General features: G+C 40.2%; 1 protein-coding gene across 2 annotated transcripts; it reads right to left on the bottom strand.

Annotated features, from left to right (window-relative positions):
- Positions 1-2753: 2753 nt before the first annotated feature.
- Positions 2754-15350, bottom strand: ALB (albumin). Of its 2 annotated transcripts, none has more exons than XM_063336685.1 (15): positions 15194-15350; positions 13658-13718; positions 12713-12845; positions 11674-11888; positions 10841-10973; positions 9875-9972; positions 8685-8814; positions 7543-7757; positions 6876-7008; positions 5960-6057; positions 5662-5800; positions 4904-5127; positions 4248-4380; positions 3192-3248; positions 2754-2947 (listed from the first exon to the last, which is right to left on the bottom strand). In XM_063336685.1, exons 1-14 carry the CDS (start codon positions 15276-15278, stop codon positions 3198-3200), a joined length of 1848 nt encoding a protein of 615 aa, XP_063192755.1. In that variant the 5' UTR covers positions 15279-15350; the 3' UTR covers positions 2754-2947; positions 3192-3197. The 2 variants fall into 2 exon arrangements, with proteins under 2 accessions (XP_063192755.1, XP_063192756.1); XM_063336686.1 differs by having other exon boundaries at positions 3195-3248.
- Between the last annotated feature and the right edge of the window lie 564 nt (positions 15351-15914).

The raw sequence follows: 15914 nt of genomic DNA, 5'->3' as shown, positions 1-15914 counted from the left end.
TTTGAACTTCTGCATCTAGCTGATACTTTGAAAACTTGGGAATCTGCAGGAAGACCTTCTTTGTCTAGCAATGGTAGGTTTTGCATTTGTTAAGAATGAATGTTTTTGTGTTTGCTTATTTCTCTTAGCATAAGAAATCTACATATAGCAAATAAGTTAATTTAGAGGAGTTGAGTCTGAGGAGATTTTTATCAGTTACTGTGAATGGCTGGTGCCATTGTGATTCCTGAAATTGTGATTCCTGTAAAGGATGGGTATGCAGCTCCCATTGGGCTTTCTCCAAAGACTGGAAAACTTGATTTGTAGTAGTAGATTTTGTGAGTATTGGAAGTTCAGTGGTCATGGCTTTACTAACTTTTATAGAGGAAATATGAGAAAGACATATGGGCATACAAAAAAATGAAAGCGCGAAAGTAAAAATTAGCTTGTGTATTACTGAGGGGTACAAGTAGATGACAAACTACAACTACATATTCATGATGTTGTGCTTTAGAGGAAAGGGAAGGTAAATGGGGCACAGAAACAGGGGCCTTCAAAAAACTTGTGTCTTTCTTCAAATTCCTGGATTTTCTTTTGTTTTCCCCCTTGAATGCTCAGAAATTTACAGTGACTTCTAGGGACTAAAGTTGCAAAAGAAAGAATATAAAACCTAAAAGACTCTTGAAATAACCTAAAAAAAGCTTCTGCATGAAGTCAAGTCACAGCTGTCATGCTAATAGTTATCATAACAGGTGGCCCTTCTGAAATTTGAAGCCGTCATGCAGGTTTGGTAGCAGAAATTTAAATCTGTTCCAGGTAACTAGGGGGAGGTTTCCCTACCTCTTTAGGTGACGCTTAAGTGGTTAAAGAATACTTTTGTACAAGTGCGGTCTTAGTTACAGCTGCAGGTGTGCTTACTCCTGTTCCTTCTGGACTCAGACTCTAGGAGGGAAAAAGTCACCTCGTTACAAAGAAACCCAGATGAACAAAAACATATCAGCTGTGGAAAACCAGAGCCCAAAAGAGAGCCCCAGGAATACAAGGCAGATTGCTCAGTGTGGCAGCAAAAGCTCTTAAGAAGTAATTTTCAAGACCACACCAACATCGAGGCATAAGACACTTCTTTAAGCGCTGCAGCTTGGCTGCATTGCTCTATCTTTATGCAAACTGAAAGACAGTGACACCCCAGAATGAAATAGGTGGGTTCCGACGAATTGTAGAAATGGGGGTGGTGTGGAGGGTACTCAGTTCTTCTCACATATTTTTGGTATGTTGATGTTTGACTTGACTCCAGTCTCTTGACACATTACTCTCTTCAGCGTTGATAAATGATAACTGCAGTGTTGATAAATGATAACTGATATATATTAATTCTGTGTCTCTCTGGAGCCAGCAAAATTACAAACACATTAATTAGAAACACATTTTCAATTACTAAATCTTAACGGAATCATTAACCTGCTTTGTGTTTGGAGTTATTCAACATGCAGCCAAAAAGCTGCAGCAGATGCGACAGGAAGCTAACCAGCACACCTGAGCATCGTGCTGTGGTACAGTGTGGGGATTAGCTGGAAATCTAAGGAGAAACCCCACTTCTTGATAGATTTGTGGCACTGGCGCTGATTTCTGTGCCTCAGAATCTTCACCGAACCTCTTCCTGCAACAAGCTTAACTTGTCCTAATGAACTACAGCTACACTGTCCTACAGCAGGTTCATTTTAGCTGCAGCGAACGGCAGCCAGCTTTTTGGACAGTGAATTAGATAATGGCAATGGTCTCTATAAGGACTGTTTGTGCTCCCTCAAACTAAGGGAAAAGGTGCTTAACTGCACCTGATGCTTGCTCCAATTCACAAAACTTTAAATCTTGAACGAGATGTTTGTGAATGCCTTGGGGGTCACATAAACTCTTCTAAACCAACACATAACTATGACTCACAGGCATTGAATGTTCAAACCTTTCAATCCTAACAAGACTGATGATTCCTCCTTTTAAATTTTTGACGTGCTATCTCTGAACGTTTCATTCTGAGTGTACTTCTACGGTTATGGAGAAGATTCCCAGTTCGTGAAGCATAGGCACAAAGAGTTTCAAGGCCAAGAAACCTGCCCTTATGAAATGCCTTATTATGCAAGGGCTCTTATAACGAGGCAAGGGTTATGCAAGGGTCCTTGTTAAAGTGTAGAAGATTGGGGGGTTTTGTGTTCATGGACTGAAACTAAACAGGTACTAGAAAATCACACTGCTTTAGTGGTGTAGAACAGAAAAGTTTCTCTCTTAAGAGCTTCCTGCAATGAAGGGCATGATTTAGATGGCGGGCTTTCCGAGAGACATCTCTAAAGTCAAAAACTGTTGTAAAAACAACTTAAGACATGAAAGGAACTGTCTAAAAGCAGATCTGTTTGCAACTCTTTGCAAGCAAAGAGATACTCACTTGTGGCTGATGTTAAAAAAAAAAATCTTTTTTCTTTTTAGAAGAGCTCATTACTAGTCATCTTATTTAGACTGATCAGTTCCTTTGAATGTTCTCTTAATATGTAATTATAATTGCTGAAGTAAGGTGTAAAATGAACCTGTAATTGAATTGGAGCACTAAAGTCTAGTTAAATGTCTTGTCACCTCTCATATTCTTTCATACATATCTTGCAAGAGCAAGAAACAGAAAAAAGTCCAATGGAATCCCTGACCATATATACTACTTATAGGAACCATTTTGTGTAGGGAGCGCTGCAGAGCTTTGCCTTATGGTAGTCACCAGCAGACATGGACAGATGGAGATTTATACAGCTTTTATTTATTATTCATTTTTTTTTTCAAAGAAATAGAATTGAAAAGTTTCTGGAAAAGTATGTGGTTTGACAAAACACTGAAGATTTACGAAATAGTCATTCAATACCAAAGGTAAAAAGGTAATGGGCGGGAGCAGTTACACGGAAGTATTTTTCTTCATATTTTTCCCACTGGCATCCTAGATTAGAGAAACAAAAAGGATAATTTTATAAAATGGTAGCACACTAGCAGTACTTCAACTTTCTGTGTGCTAGGTAATGGCAGATGGTGAACCACCCATTAGAAAAAGCAAACGCCTGGTGGTTACAGGGAAGCAAGATGCATTTTTGAGTTGAAGGGGTTAAATGGGTGGAAGGGCGGGCAGATGGGGGGAGATAGATAGATAGATGACCCAATAAATAGGCGTTATTGCTGTTACCTACCACGTTTTAAGCGCCAATTCCTAGTGTGGCTCTGCTCTGGACTATTAGGTTTGCACCCTAGAAAAAGGAATACAAACAGTTGTGAGAGAGAAGCCAAGGGAGCAAAGTATGTAGCGCTTGAGCAGGAATTTTTATAAACTTGTGTTTTATAAACATTGTGGTTCGAAGGATAATTCTAATGGTACTTTCTAACCTTAGAATCGGTGCGCTCCTGTATGTTGGGTATTTTTCAATTTTGCAAAGGTAGACAATAAACTTCTAGAGTGAGTTAGAGACAAAATAATTCTTTCCTAACTCTTCCTGATATACTTATCTATGCAATACTTTGGACACAAATAAAAAAAGGATTTGATCAATAAGCAGTGTAAGATATTAGTAGTTCTATGCTTCAAGTGATGAGGTTGCTGTTGGAAACTGTCATTCATACTCCTGTAAATGCTTTGCGCTTGCTCAGCAATACGGCTACAGATAAACTTCTCCCGTGGTTATTTCACAGACAAGTAAACGTTGAATGAATGAATGTATTTGTGGTTGATAAGTTTGAAAAAACTGGAATGACTGTTCACAGGACATAATCACCTGGACTCGCCCTGCCAGTATATCTATATTTGCTAGGCATCTCTGATAATTGATCCAGATGCACTTTTTTCGGGTAATCTTTCAGACTTCTATAAGAATCTGTAGCACATCAGGAAGTTTACATATGCTACAGATACAGTTTAAATTCTACACATATGTATTTTTCAACTATGGCTTGTAGTTATTCAACTCTTTTGGACAAGGTCCTGATAACCTAGAATTTAGCCGTGCTTTGAGTAGATGACTGGACTACATTACCTCCAGACAACCTTTCCACACGAAATTGTTCAATGACTATAATCTGTACAGTCAAGATATGTTATGCTCTGCAGGCAAATCTATTGTAAGCGCACACGGACAAGTAACTGTAGCAGTTTGCAGAACCACTTCCGTAGCGCGTGGTTTCGCAGGGAGTTTCCAGTTTCCTGTATATGTTTTTTATTTTGATTTTTTTTTTTTAAAGGAGATAGGAAATACCTCTTCCCCAAAGCATGTCTCGATATCGGATTGCTTGCAGCACTTGTCTACCATGGCAGTGAAACCATCAGCAATTGTCTTGATTTGTTCTTCTGTCATCTGGGGCTTGCGTTTAATGAGGTTGATGAGCAATCTGAAAACAAAGCCACAGTACACAATTAATGCTACCTGTTGTAGTTTGATTCCCCAATTTAAAATACACCATTCTATGCAGGTACAGCTTGTTTATGAGTTTTTGGTGGTGTTTTTTTTTTTTTTGTCATATCTAGAGGAGTCTGTGCGTATTTGTGGCTCTAAACTCCCAGTCTAGCACAAGCATCTATTCGCTTTTTGTTATCCTGGTTACAGGTGGGAAAAAACTTATTTAAATGATCTGTATGTTGTCTTCATTAAGTACATCGTAAGACTTGCAGTGGCAGTGGACCTACATGAAACTGGTCAGCTAACACACTGATTTTATTTGAAGGAAAGACCCTATTTTGCCTCTTCCAAAGTACGTAATGTTATGCACTGACAAGCTCAGTCCCACCTGGTTTTCTCTATGTCACTAGTGAAATCCCAGTCAGATGACAAAACAGGGGGATTTTAGCTTCCTTCACCCCCCCTAAAGTGTTACGCTTCAGAATTTTTTCTACAAGGTATTTCTTCTAGCTTACTTCATCTGCCCTAATTCCTGTTCAGCAGGAGGAGCAGTGCACAGTTTTTCATCAAAGCTGAACATCTCAGGGTCAAATGCTGGAGGCACGTATTTGGTATCTACTCCCATGGCAGTGAAACACGGTCTCCTGTAAGCGTAGGAGTCGCTGCAGCAGTGTGAAACGTTGTCATTTACAGGTGTGGTCTCCTGTCTCCTGCACATATCCTGAATCACAATGCTCAGCTGAAAAGAGAAGGAAGGAAGGACAAACATGAGTCACACCTTCTACAATAACAGAAGAGCTATGTGATGTTTGTGTGACAATAGCATAGCTGGAAGTAGAAGCTGTCAGATCTAAACACCTGCTCAGAAATGGTGTGGTCTTAAAATTTAAAATAAATATGTATCCACGATGCTTGGTATTTCTTAATCTGCAAACACTCTGCCCATTGGGCTGCAATCGGTAATTTTTTGGGGGGGGGTTTCTAAGAGAGCTGTTGAGCTTTTCCAAATGCAAGCTGCCGCAGACTCAACCAACTTAGTGTAGCTTTCTGAGGGAGAGTAAAGTTTAGGTAAAATTTTCACAGGCTACCATCAGACAACTCTTTACGTTCTCACATCCACTAAAAATGAACAGACTGTGAATTCTGTTACGCAGATGTTTAGTTTTGGGTTTATGAAAAATCGCTGTGAGTTTACCATCTGAACAGAATTCAACATTTTTGAGAACAGAAGAAATGTCTGAGAAGAGCGGAGAGGATAAACAAATGTACTCACGTATCCCTCAGAACAAGGTAGGCGCCTGTCTTCAGGAAGCTGGCAGCACTTAGTACCAACGGCTGTCATTTTCTTGCCAATTTCAAGCAAGGTATCGGTTGATACCTGAGGCATTTTCTTGGTGTAGCGGATCAGAAGTCTGAAAAAGTCATATCAAAATGACTGTCTGCTCACATTGGAAGAATGCTCTACTGAGCTGCACCACGGAAGGGAAAATAGAAGTGAAGACCAAATAAAGTGGCCCAAAGCACCCTGCGTCACACTTTACGCTCAAGAATATTTATCAGCAAGTACTTACGCTTTAAGAAAGTCTGCCTCGCCGTGGGTAGTGAGAATCTTACAGTTTGTCTCTACGACATCCTGAGTTTCTTTGATATGTTTGTTCAGTTCCTCTTGCTGCAAGCAAGTATAAAGTTATTAGTAACGTTAGAGCAGGACATCCCGGTAACAGTCATACAAATATACCTTTTGACCTCTTCTAAATCTTACTAGCTGTAAGATACCCATTTTGCAAGGCTGGTCACTTCTGTATAGCCTGGATGGCGTAGGGAGGATTTGATTCTCATGTGACTCTTAAGTTCTAACAAAAATTCTGTTAAAAAGGCAGCAAGATTTTTTTACATTTAATTTAAATTAATTACCCACTGGACTTACTTTCTAGACAATGGGGTATTTGTTTGTTTGTTTTAATCGGGTGAATATTTTTCAAGTATAGGATTATCAACCGTGAGGGGAACATCATCTGTCTATCCCTTGGCCAAACCTGTCAGTGACTCAACTTGTGCTGTGACTTGTGTGCCATTCAGTTGAAGGTTAGGAGACCTAAGTCTAGGCATCTCTACGTGAGCTGGCCATGCAGGTTCCGTTCATAATCCACGAGCAGCCATACTTAGTACAGGCAGTGGAGCCCATGGAATAATTCATCTATCCATCTATTCATCTAACCAGCTATTAATCATCTTCAGGATAAGCGGACTCCCTTCTGAGAGACAGAGGCAGGAGACAGGCAGCTGAGTCAGACTAGTCTGAAAACTCCTAAAGTGACAGATGAGGTTACTCTGTGACGGGAGAAAACTCTATATCCTTGTCATGGGTCCTGGACTGCTTCATCTCCCATCAGAACACTAACTTTCCCTGGGATTAGTCTCTCAAAATGCTTTCTGTCTGCAAAATGCTCTTCTGTAGGACCTTCTCAACCCAAGCTTTGCACCTACAGCATTTCCGTAGCACTCAGCAGGGTTGTCTGTTTTGCAGCACTTGTCCAGGAGTGTTTCATATCCCTTAGTAATTCTCAGAATCAGCTGTGTGGAGAACTCGGGGTGTCTTCGTGAGTATTCATAAACAAACCTGAAAGACACGCAAGCTGACAGAATTAGAGCTCCCGAATAACATGCTGCTTTCTTCACGCACAACAGAGTAATTGACAATGACAGTTCCTCAGGTGAGATCAAGTAAGGTGGACGATGAGCTTGGAACGCCGTTTACTTGTTTTAGAATAATTTTTTGGTCATTCTGTCTTCTTCCATCAGGGCAAATATGTTAGGAACAAAATAGTTGCCCAGGACAGAATATTTCTTAAGGAGATAATGTACGTGGGCAGGCACAGAGCCCTCAAATAAAAGAAAGGCACTGACTAATTCAGCTTTGATAAGTAGGACAGTGCTGAACAGAAACATGAATGAGAAACTAGGGGTTCAAGTAGGGCTGAAGCTACATTAGATACATCAGATTTCCATGTGGTCATCTCTCTTCTCCATAAGTGCTTGAAACACCCAGGAGAACAGTTTTTGCAGTGATGCAAAAGGCTGTAGTCTAGAAAAGACAGAGGATGATTTGCAGGAACGTTCAAATAGAAGCAGGCATACCATTGGCACTACTTACTCTGACAAGAATTCGTCATGGCCTGCCTCATAGCTTTTACACACTTCCTTATCTTGTATGTATTTTTCAACTAGTGAAGGAAGATCTTCAGGTTTGTCATCGAACTCTGCTTCAATAATGCACTGGCTTCGTTCCACCACTGGCTTCTCACAGCAGTGTTTGATTTTACTTGAGAAAACATCTTGTTTAGAGCACATATAGGTGACAAGCTCTGCCTGTAAAATTAAAACATATTATCAGACAAGCAATGAAATAATAACTTGAAGATAGATTAATTCATGTCCTCTCTCTTTTTCAGACTCTTCCCTTTTCATTCAGGCCACCTATTTACCTAGCACTTTCCTGAAGAAATGCTATCCCCATACAAAAAGAAATAATCAGAGGGACGGGGACATCACGTGCATTGCATGTTGAGCACGATGTTCACAGGCGCGTGGGAGAATGCCATTCCCTCCCTGATCTTAGAAACTTTGAGAAGGCAAACTCTGGAAAGCCAAAGCAAGTCGTTGAGTGGTCTGTGACAAGGATGCCTGATTGATCTTGTCAGTCCTGTGAGATGCCCAGCTTTGATAGCTTTTTCATGATAGAGACACAAAAAATCCCAGAGCTTCAAAAAGCCAGCACTGGACACCAGCTGTATAACAAGTGTGTCTACGTTCCAGCCAGGCAATATTTAAATCGAGTCACTATTGCACAGTTTTGCTAATCCTGCCATGAAAGCTGTTTTCTAGAGTTCATTGGCACTACGGGAAAGCTGGCTTGATGGCAGTACACACAACAGGACAGCAAAAAAAATGTGGCCTTTTTGCCTTTGCTTTCTTCTGCTTTGTTTATGATGGATTTGAAGTGAGTAAATACCATTAAACAATCTCCCTGATAGATGTTTTGATTTCAACCATACACACGTGCCATGCTATAAGTAACAGCTCCGTGTCCTCATGATCATAAAGGGCTAGATCCGAAACCGGTCCAAAACCTAGTTCCAGTCAGCTGAGCTTGCCATGAGCTCTTCTGTGGCCGAGGAACCTTCCACCAGCATTGAGTACAAGTTCTCAGGACTGTGGATGACTAGCTGCACAAATTATTGTCTTCCTAAACAGTTTTCAAGTGTGTAAACATTTTTGAAAAAATACTTAGCTTACCCTGTCATCCATACACTCTAGCATGTCCCCTTCACAGCACTCTTTGTAGATGCCTTTCATGTCACCTAGAATTTTAATAATTTCTGAGAATGGAGCCTTGGGATATTTCTGGCTCAGGCGAGCAAGTTTACTAGGTAGAAAAGAAGAAAAAATACACTTGTTTTAAAGCTTTGTATTGAACAGAAACCTTGCAAGTCACTAACACTTATGATACTGTAGATCAGCATTGTTTCAAGTAAATTCCTTCGTTCTTCTCATCTAATTATTGGTGGCTAGAAAAAAACGTCATCGACGCCTGCACCAGAAACCCAGCGCTCCTTTAAAGTGGACAGAAAACAAGCCTGTGATTTTTCTGTTCTGAGCTGTCTACGTAAGAAGCACACCCTAAAATTCCCCATCGCTCTCGAGTGACTGTAAAGCATCTCTAGATTACTTAGCACAGGCGTATAAAGTTCTAATTAAACCGTTAAATCAAAGCTGACTATATCTACTAAGGTAATCCTAGTCAATGTTAGTGTATTAGACTAGCTACAGAATGAAAGCAGTTCTCTGTGCTTGGGCAGCCGATCCACTTATTAATTGCAAAAGTATTTTTTAATGTCAAAGAAACACCTTTGACAGGAAATGTGATTCTGCAAATTTGACTCTCTGATTGCTTTAAGGTCCAAACTAACAACTTAGTTTGCTGATTGCCGCTGTGCCTATCGCTAAAAGCTGCAGGCATCAGAATGGGGCACAGCTTTGGCAAAAATGTAGATTAAACACACTGGAATGTCTGGTTCTGAGTGATGCTCCACCAGTTAACTCTGCATCTCCTGGATTGGTTCTAGAGACAGTTTCATTTCTCTCTGACTCTCACAGCTGATCTTTTTACTGCTACTCCCTATCAGCGTGGAATACACAGGTTCCCCTTTGTGTCTAGTCTTTATACAGAAACCTGACCAGGATTAAATTCTACATTTAAATAAACGGGCTAAGAAATCGCTGTCAGCCTAGTGTTGAAAGACTGACCCTGATCTCTATTTTGTCAGACAATGGTCCTCAGTCAAAAGTATGCTCGGAAGTACCGTGAGTGCCGTTTTCAAACTCAGCATATAGAGATGAATTACGTACGCTGATATTTTCCTCTAGAGTAGTTTCAGGTTTAGGTTAACAAGCCTACTTTTTATAAAAAGCTGATTGGAACTTACTTTGCTTTGAAAGTTCTCTCGCCAAACTTCTTGAGGATTCCACAAGAATACTGCTGCTTCACACTTACTTTCTTGGCTTTTTCTTTGATGGCAGTTGCCTATAAGAACAGGATGCACATTGTCACGTTAAACTGATTACACCTAACGGACTGAGAAATAAAGCAAATCTGAAAATCCCACTTCAGAAACACAGCAGGTTCTGGTCCAGTTAGCTCTGATGAAAAGCCAAGCAAACTGAGAATTGCTTAGGCAGTCCTAACCAGGTCGCAATCCAGCATTTAACTTCTAGTCTATACACTATACTTTATCGCAGGGTGCAGTTCTTCTACAGATATGCTGCTGTCCACCGAATACTTCAAATTCATTGAAACCTTGTGACTTAAAGGAGCCTAAGTTGTCTTTCAAAGCACCACAGTGACTACACAGAAGTCACTGGGACTGCGTTTGAGACAAACGGAAAGTTTGCCTCATGCCGTTCTCAAGGTTAACAGGAAATCTTGGCTTCAGTTCTCTAAAAGGCAAAGCTACGAGGAAGTCATCTGCTATCGATTCATAGGGCTAACATGTGATTAATCCTGACCCTTCTCTACAAGTTCTTCAGACAAAGATTTGCATGAACAGGAAGATTCTACCCATTCCTCACTCTTTCTCCTCCACTTGCTTGGGCAACGAATAGGGGAAGAATAGGAGAGATCTCTCATACACCTACAGGTTGGATATGGAGGTGGCACGTTAGGCTGCCAAGTGAGATCTGTCTTTCCCTAGCACCTCTTCGGTAGCGTGCCTTCTCGCTATAGTTTACCACAGACAGAAAATCCCAAGTGCTACACCTTATTTGGATTCTGCACAATACTCAGAGCTGCCTGATAAGGTATTAGCAAAGGGACAAAAAGACAAGCTTAACTATCCACGCTTTGAATCTTTTGTTTTGTTGCTTAAAAAAAATCAGTGAAAAATTTGATATACCTTTTCATCCAAGCAAGCACCAACATCAGCCTCTCCGCAACAGCTTTGAAGTGCATGTTCATAATCAGCAGCCAGACCGAGGATCGTTGGGGCGTACAAGAAGGGGTTTCTTCTTGCAACAGAATAGATGAAACTAGAAGGAAAAGGAAAACATAAGTTACATATTCCAATGACAACAGCAAATGGCCTTAAATCTCTTTTATAACTTCTATTTCTGGTTTGGAAATATAATCTACTTTCCTAACGTAATGCCTACCACTGGTAAATGCTCTGTTAAATCCCACTGTTTCCAAAGCAGGACTCAATAACAATAACGGAAGGATGAACTCCTCGTATTGTCATCTGCTTAGTTTGATGTTCATATGCTTTTTTAGAATGTGTTATCAAATACGTGAAAATTCTGGTTTTGAGTGTGAAAAAAATTAACCTATGGTCATTTCACCGACATTTTATTGCAAATTTCTCTTCTTCTTACTGTTATCTTTCTCCATCCTTTCAAATTACAGACGAGGTAGTGGGAAGCCAAAGCAAGTAAATTATTAAATCGATATTGGAAATGCTGTGGTCTTGCAGGGCTTCTGGGGCAAAAAAAAGAAAAGTCCCCCAAGATTTATAAAATGTGATCCCTTCAAGTCCATTTTTGAATGCAAAAACCTGCCCAAAAAAGGATTGAAAAAATGTGATCAGAGCAACTGTTTTATATATGCAGATATGAGGTTGAATACTTGCAACTTTTTCAAATGTCCTGCATGTCCACAAACTCTGTATAGCCTGGGGATCCCTCTTCTGCACGACTAAATACTTAACCAGTAAAAAATGGCCATTTTTCTTACTGTCCCAAGAATGCCACCCGGTTGTCCTGGTACTCCTTGCATATCACATCAGAAGCTGGTCTTTGGTACGGCTGAATGAAGTCTGGTTGGGGAACTTTAAATGACAGGAAACACTCGTTTCTTTCAGGATCAGCTTTACTACAGCAGTCAGCCATGGCTCCATATGAGTCGCGGAGCTTTTCAACTTGGCAGATTTCATCCAGGAAAATGGAGGGCTGTAAGGGAAATGCTGAAGGTCAGAACTGTTGTTTATAGAAAGTGTAATGTACATTCTATTTATCTGTAAAAGAAAACCCAGATTGAAAAGTAAATACGTTTTTACTGGATAAGAAAAAAAAATTTAATTATAATTTAAAATACTGTGTGCAAGATGGTGATCTTTTATTTATAATCTGGCTAAAATGAATTTTCACATGAATTGAAGCAAGATTTGATATTCTACCTGATGATCAGCTTGGGAAACCTTTAGGGAGAACTACTGCAGTCCTGTCATTTTGTCTGAATGTTAGAGCTCATAAGAACACAAGCACCTAACTTTCTGAAGGGCCGGGCTGAACCTGCTGGACATCCCAGGGATCTTATGTACCTGCAAACTTCTTTTGATACCTGATCTTAGAGGAGTTTTAAAAAAAACTTCTTAAATTACCTTAAATTAGCACAGATAATTTTTCAGTTCACCCCGGTGTGAGTGTGAAAACCCACACGCTTTGGTCTTCAATACTCAGAATTAGACCTGTATTTTACAGCTGGGGTATTTGTACTAAATGCTAACGTCGATTTCCAGGCAATGCTACATGTAATGTGCCAAAGTGTGGTGTTTGGGCTCCAATATATGGCTCCAGGGATCATTTAGGCACTTCTGAAAAGCAGAGTTTCAGAACCTGACAAAAACAAGTGCTTTGTTTCATCACTAAAATCTGCGCATTGGCTGATGAGAAGAGCAACACCTGAAAGGATCAGGTATCAATGCTGAATGAGGGTGATTCTGGTAGCTGCACAGAACGAGGAGAAACACAATCCCAAAGGATTCGCTGCCTACCAGTGATTTTGAGCACTCGGGAGCATCCTCATTGGCCACGCACTTCTGTGCCAGATCAACAACATCCTTCACCAGCTTAGACAGTCCGTCATAAGAACATCTCTGGAGATACTGGGCAAACGTGATCATGGTACTGAAACACAAAGCACGGTTTGGAATATGGAGATAAGAAACATAACACTCAATATTTTCAAAGGTGCTTCTGGATTCAAATTGTTTGTTCAAATGACACGCACAATTGCTTAACCAGACTACCACAAAGAGCACAGTACCGGCTCCCGTATCCTTCCTCTTCTCATGTTCTTTCTGAAAAATGTTTGTAACTTTACTTCCCAAGAACAAAGGTCTTGAATAACGGATTAGAAACAAAACAGAAAAGACTGGGATTTGAGTTTTCTGCCACTTCTGCCAGCATATTTGCAAATGCCATGAACTAAGCAGGTTTTTGCCATCGTTACAAATGACGATCTTCAGGCTGCCTTCTTTCAGAAGTAGTTATGTTCCTGTCAGGGCCCTCTGCCATTCCCAAAACCAGTTTCCAAAGAAAACCATTGAACTGTCTCAGAAAACCTGTCACAGGTTTGTTTTTTGAGGTTGGTGGTTTGGTTTTGGTTTTTTTCATAATGTCTCAATCCAGCACAACTCCTCTCAGTCCTAAGGTTATAAAAACTGTCTTACTCGTGCCTATTTTCTTTTCACATAAGGAACACAGGTTTTCTCCTAAGGTTTGCAGGCAGTTGTATTCCCAGAGTGAAAGAAAGTCATCGTGACTTCTGCAGGTCTTAAAATATTTCTAGGCTTTGTACGCTAACAGCAAGAAGGCTAATTTCAGTGAGACATACACACTTTTCACTAGCTCATACACTGTGTTTTGGTTTTCCTTTTCTATCCAGTATCAACAGAGATGGAAAACAAGGAGAAAACGTAAGCTGAATATCCACTTACACTGCCTTGAATGTCTCTTCCTTCAAATCATTGTAGCGATGGGCAATCTCACTCTTGTGCTCTGGGAAGAAAAACAAAGAGAACAATGATGCTTGCTGTCACGATGGCTGTGCTAGACCCCTTAAAGAACACATTCTGGGCACCACGGGCCAGATTTCCAGAAGTGTTTGTCATTCACCTAGCTCTTACGCTTAGGGGAGTAATATCATTGCTTTGAAACAGCCCAAGCTAATGCTGAGCACTTGTAAAATCCCACTTTTGGGTACACCACCCTGGGTAATCTCTACTGCTTTTCCAGGAACTTCAATCTAAAGCTTTCTTCAGGCCACCTCGAACTCTTTGTCCCAGATGACCATTCTTGTCATTTGTCAGTAGATACCTAACTCTTGTGCACGCTCATCTCTCTGAAGGGACGCAAGCATGTGATTTTCAGGATTCTAATACAATATTTACCTCTGTAAGCACATATTTAATTCAAATAGTCAAAATTACTGCTGTAGCTTACTATTAAGGGTTAGCAAACATGCCTACATTACAAACAAAGGAATTCAGCTGCAGTTTGATTAGAGCATGCATTAGAATTTTCTCTCTTGGAACACAAAATTATTAGCTTGGCAGATTCATATTCTCGTTCCACCCACTGCATATCATCTGTGCTCTTCATGAGAAGGAGAGCAGATAAATGCCTTCACTTGGTTGTGAATACAGGTTGTAGTTGTACCTCGCTCTTGGCGAGAGGACTCCCACAAGATTTTCCCAGCAGATACCGAGGCATATGGGCACACTAGTGAATGAGCTAGAACGAGGCAGTCCTTTGGTTCTAGAAATAGCATTCAGCACCATTTAGAAAACATGAAGAGTAATTCTTTTACCTAATGGAATATACCTTCTTTGATAATAAGGGTTCCAGTGCAGAAAAGGGTAATTTAAAGATTTCTTTTTGCTGCTGTTCACTGGCATTTCCAGTCAGCTCCTGAAAGCTCAGTTTTGTTAAATTTGGGTATTTTCATGTTTCAAATAAAAAAATATCAGTGGAAAAACTTCCAGGACTGCCTGCAGAAATATTTGTTTGACTAAAGTCTAAAGTTTTGTAGTACAAGGAGAAATGGCACAATGAGGAGTTTTCAGCTAGCCTTCTTATAGCCCGGACTGAGATGTAGATTTTTGGATTTTTGACCTACTGGTGTGAAAACCGCTGCCTTTAATTGGTGAGGAGCTCGCTTCCGAACTACCATCCAAAAGGCAGCCTGTCCAAAAGCACAGTGCAGCCGCTTCCTCCGTGCTGGAAACTAACAGATTCTGAATAGTCAGCATCTGTTCATGCACTACGCTGATGTTGCAAAGGGACGTCGCCCAGTTAAGTTGTCTGGAGCCTTCCACCCATCTCCTCACCACTTCATTTAGTTTCTTTTCAAGTCAACCCAATTTTTCTGTTCTCTTTGGATCAGGCTTGCAAGAATTGTTCATGGAATTGCATTGAAGTCATTAAATTGATATAACAAAGACTGCAAAGACAGCCAATTAGCGCTTTCTTACCTGAGTCTCGAGCAACTCTTTGCAGATTCCTGGATGTAGCGGAACTAAAGAGGAAAATAAATGAAATTAATGTTACCCACTTCATGGTTGCAAATTATGGTGTGGGCTAAATTATTCAGAAATGCTAGGAAGATTGAAGGGAAAGCATTTGCTTATATACTCTTTACTACTCATGTCTGTAAAATATTAACAATAGAGCTGGCATTTGTAGATTTCCATTTGGTCTGAAAAAGGTTACAAAACTTGGACTGTCCTTGCCAAAAATGAATTTGATATTATTTGTTTATTATGTGTTACTCGGGGCCTTTTTGTCCTGAAAAAGTCGAACCTTCCAGCACCCAAATAGATAAAGTTTTGCGTAAATTTCCTTATCAAATGACAAACAAGGAGTTCAAGGCATCAGACAAAAAAGTCATCAAGTCTAATCCTATAGCCGTGCTTCTTTTTTTTTCCTTTTTTTTTTTTTGGCAAATATTTGTCCAGAAGCAAAGCAGGTTGATATTGTACAGTAAGAATTCACCCAGATAGGACTCAGTCCACATACATGTTTGCAATGAGAGAAGTTTAATTTTAAATCACTTTACAAAGTTGAGATGGCTTACCTAGACTTTGGTATAAAAAAATAGAGATTGGTAAAACACAGCCATGAGCACAAAGATACAGGTAAACAGGATCTCCATTTTCAACTGGCTTCTGAATTCATACAGAAACAGAAGGCAGA

Source organism: Chroicocephalus ridibundus, chromosome 5, assembly GCF_963924245.1.
Source record: "Chroicocephalus ridibundus chromosome 5, bChrRid1.1, whole genome shotgun sequence".
Taxonomy (NCBI): Eukaryota; Metazoa; Chordata; class Aves; order Charadriiformes; family Laridae; genus Chroicocephalus; species Chroicocephalus ridibundus.
This window is presented reverse-complemented; position numbering and strand designations above follow the sequence as displayed.

Excerpts from the sequence above, each read along its gene's own strand:
- ALB (XM_063336685.1), bottom strand. The coding sequence starts at position 15,278 with ATGAAGTGGGTAACATTAATTTCATTTATTTTCCTCTTTAGTTCCGCT. Across the intron at positions 13,719-15,193 it reads AAGAGTTGCTCGAGACTCAG|AGCACAAGAGTGAGATTGCC; the intron begins GTAAGAAAGCGC and ends TTTTCTTCCCAG. Across the intron at positions 9,973-10,840 it reads GTGCTTGCTTGGATGAAAAG|GCAACTGCCATCAAAGAAAA; the intron begins GTATATCAAATT and ends CTGTTCTTATAG.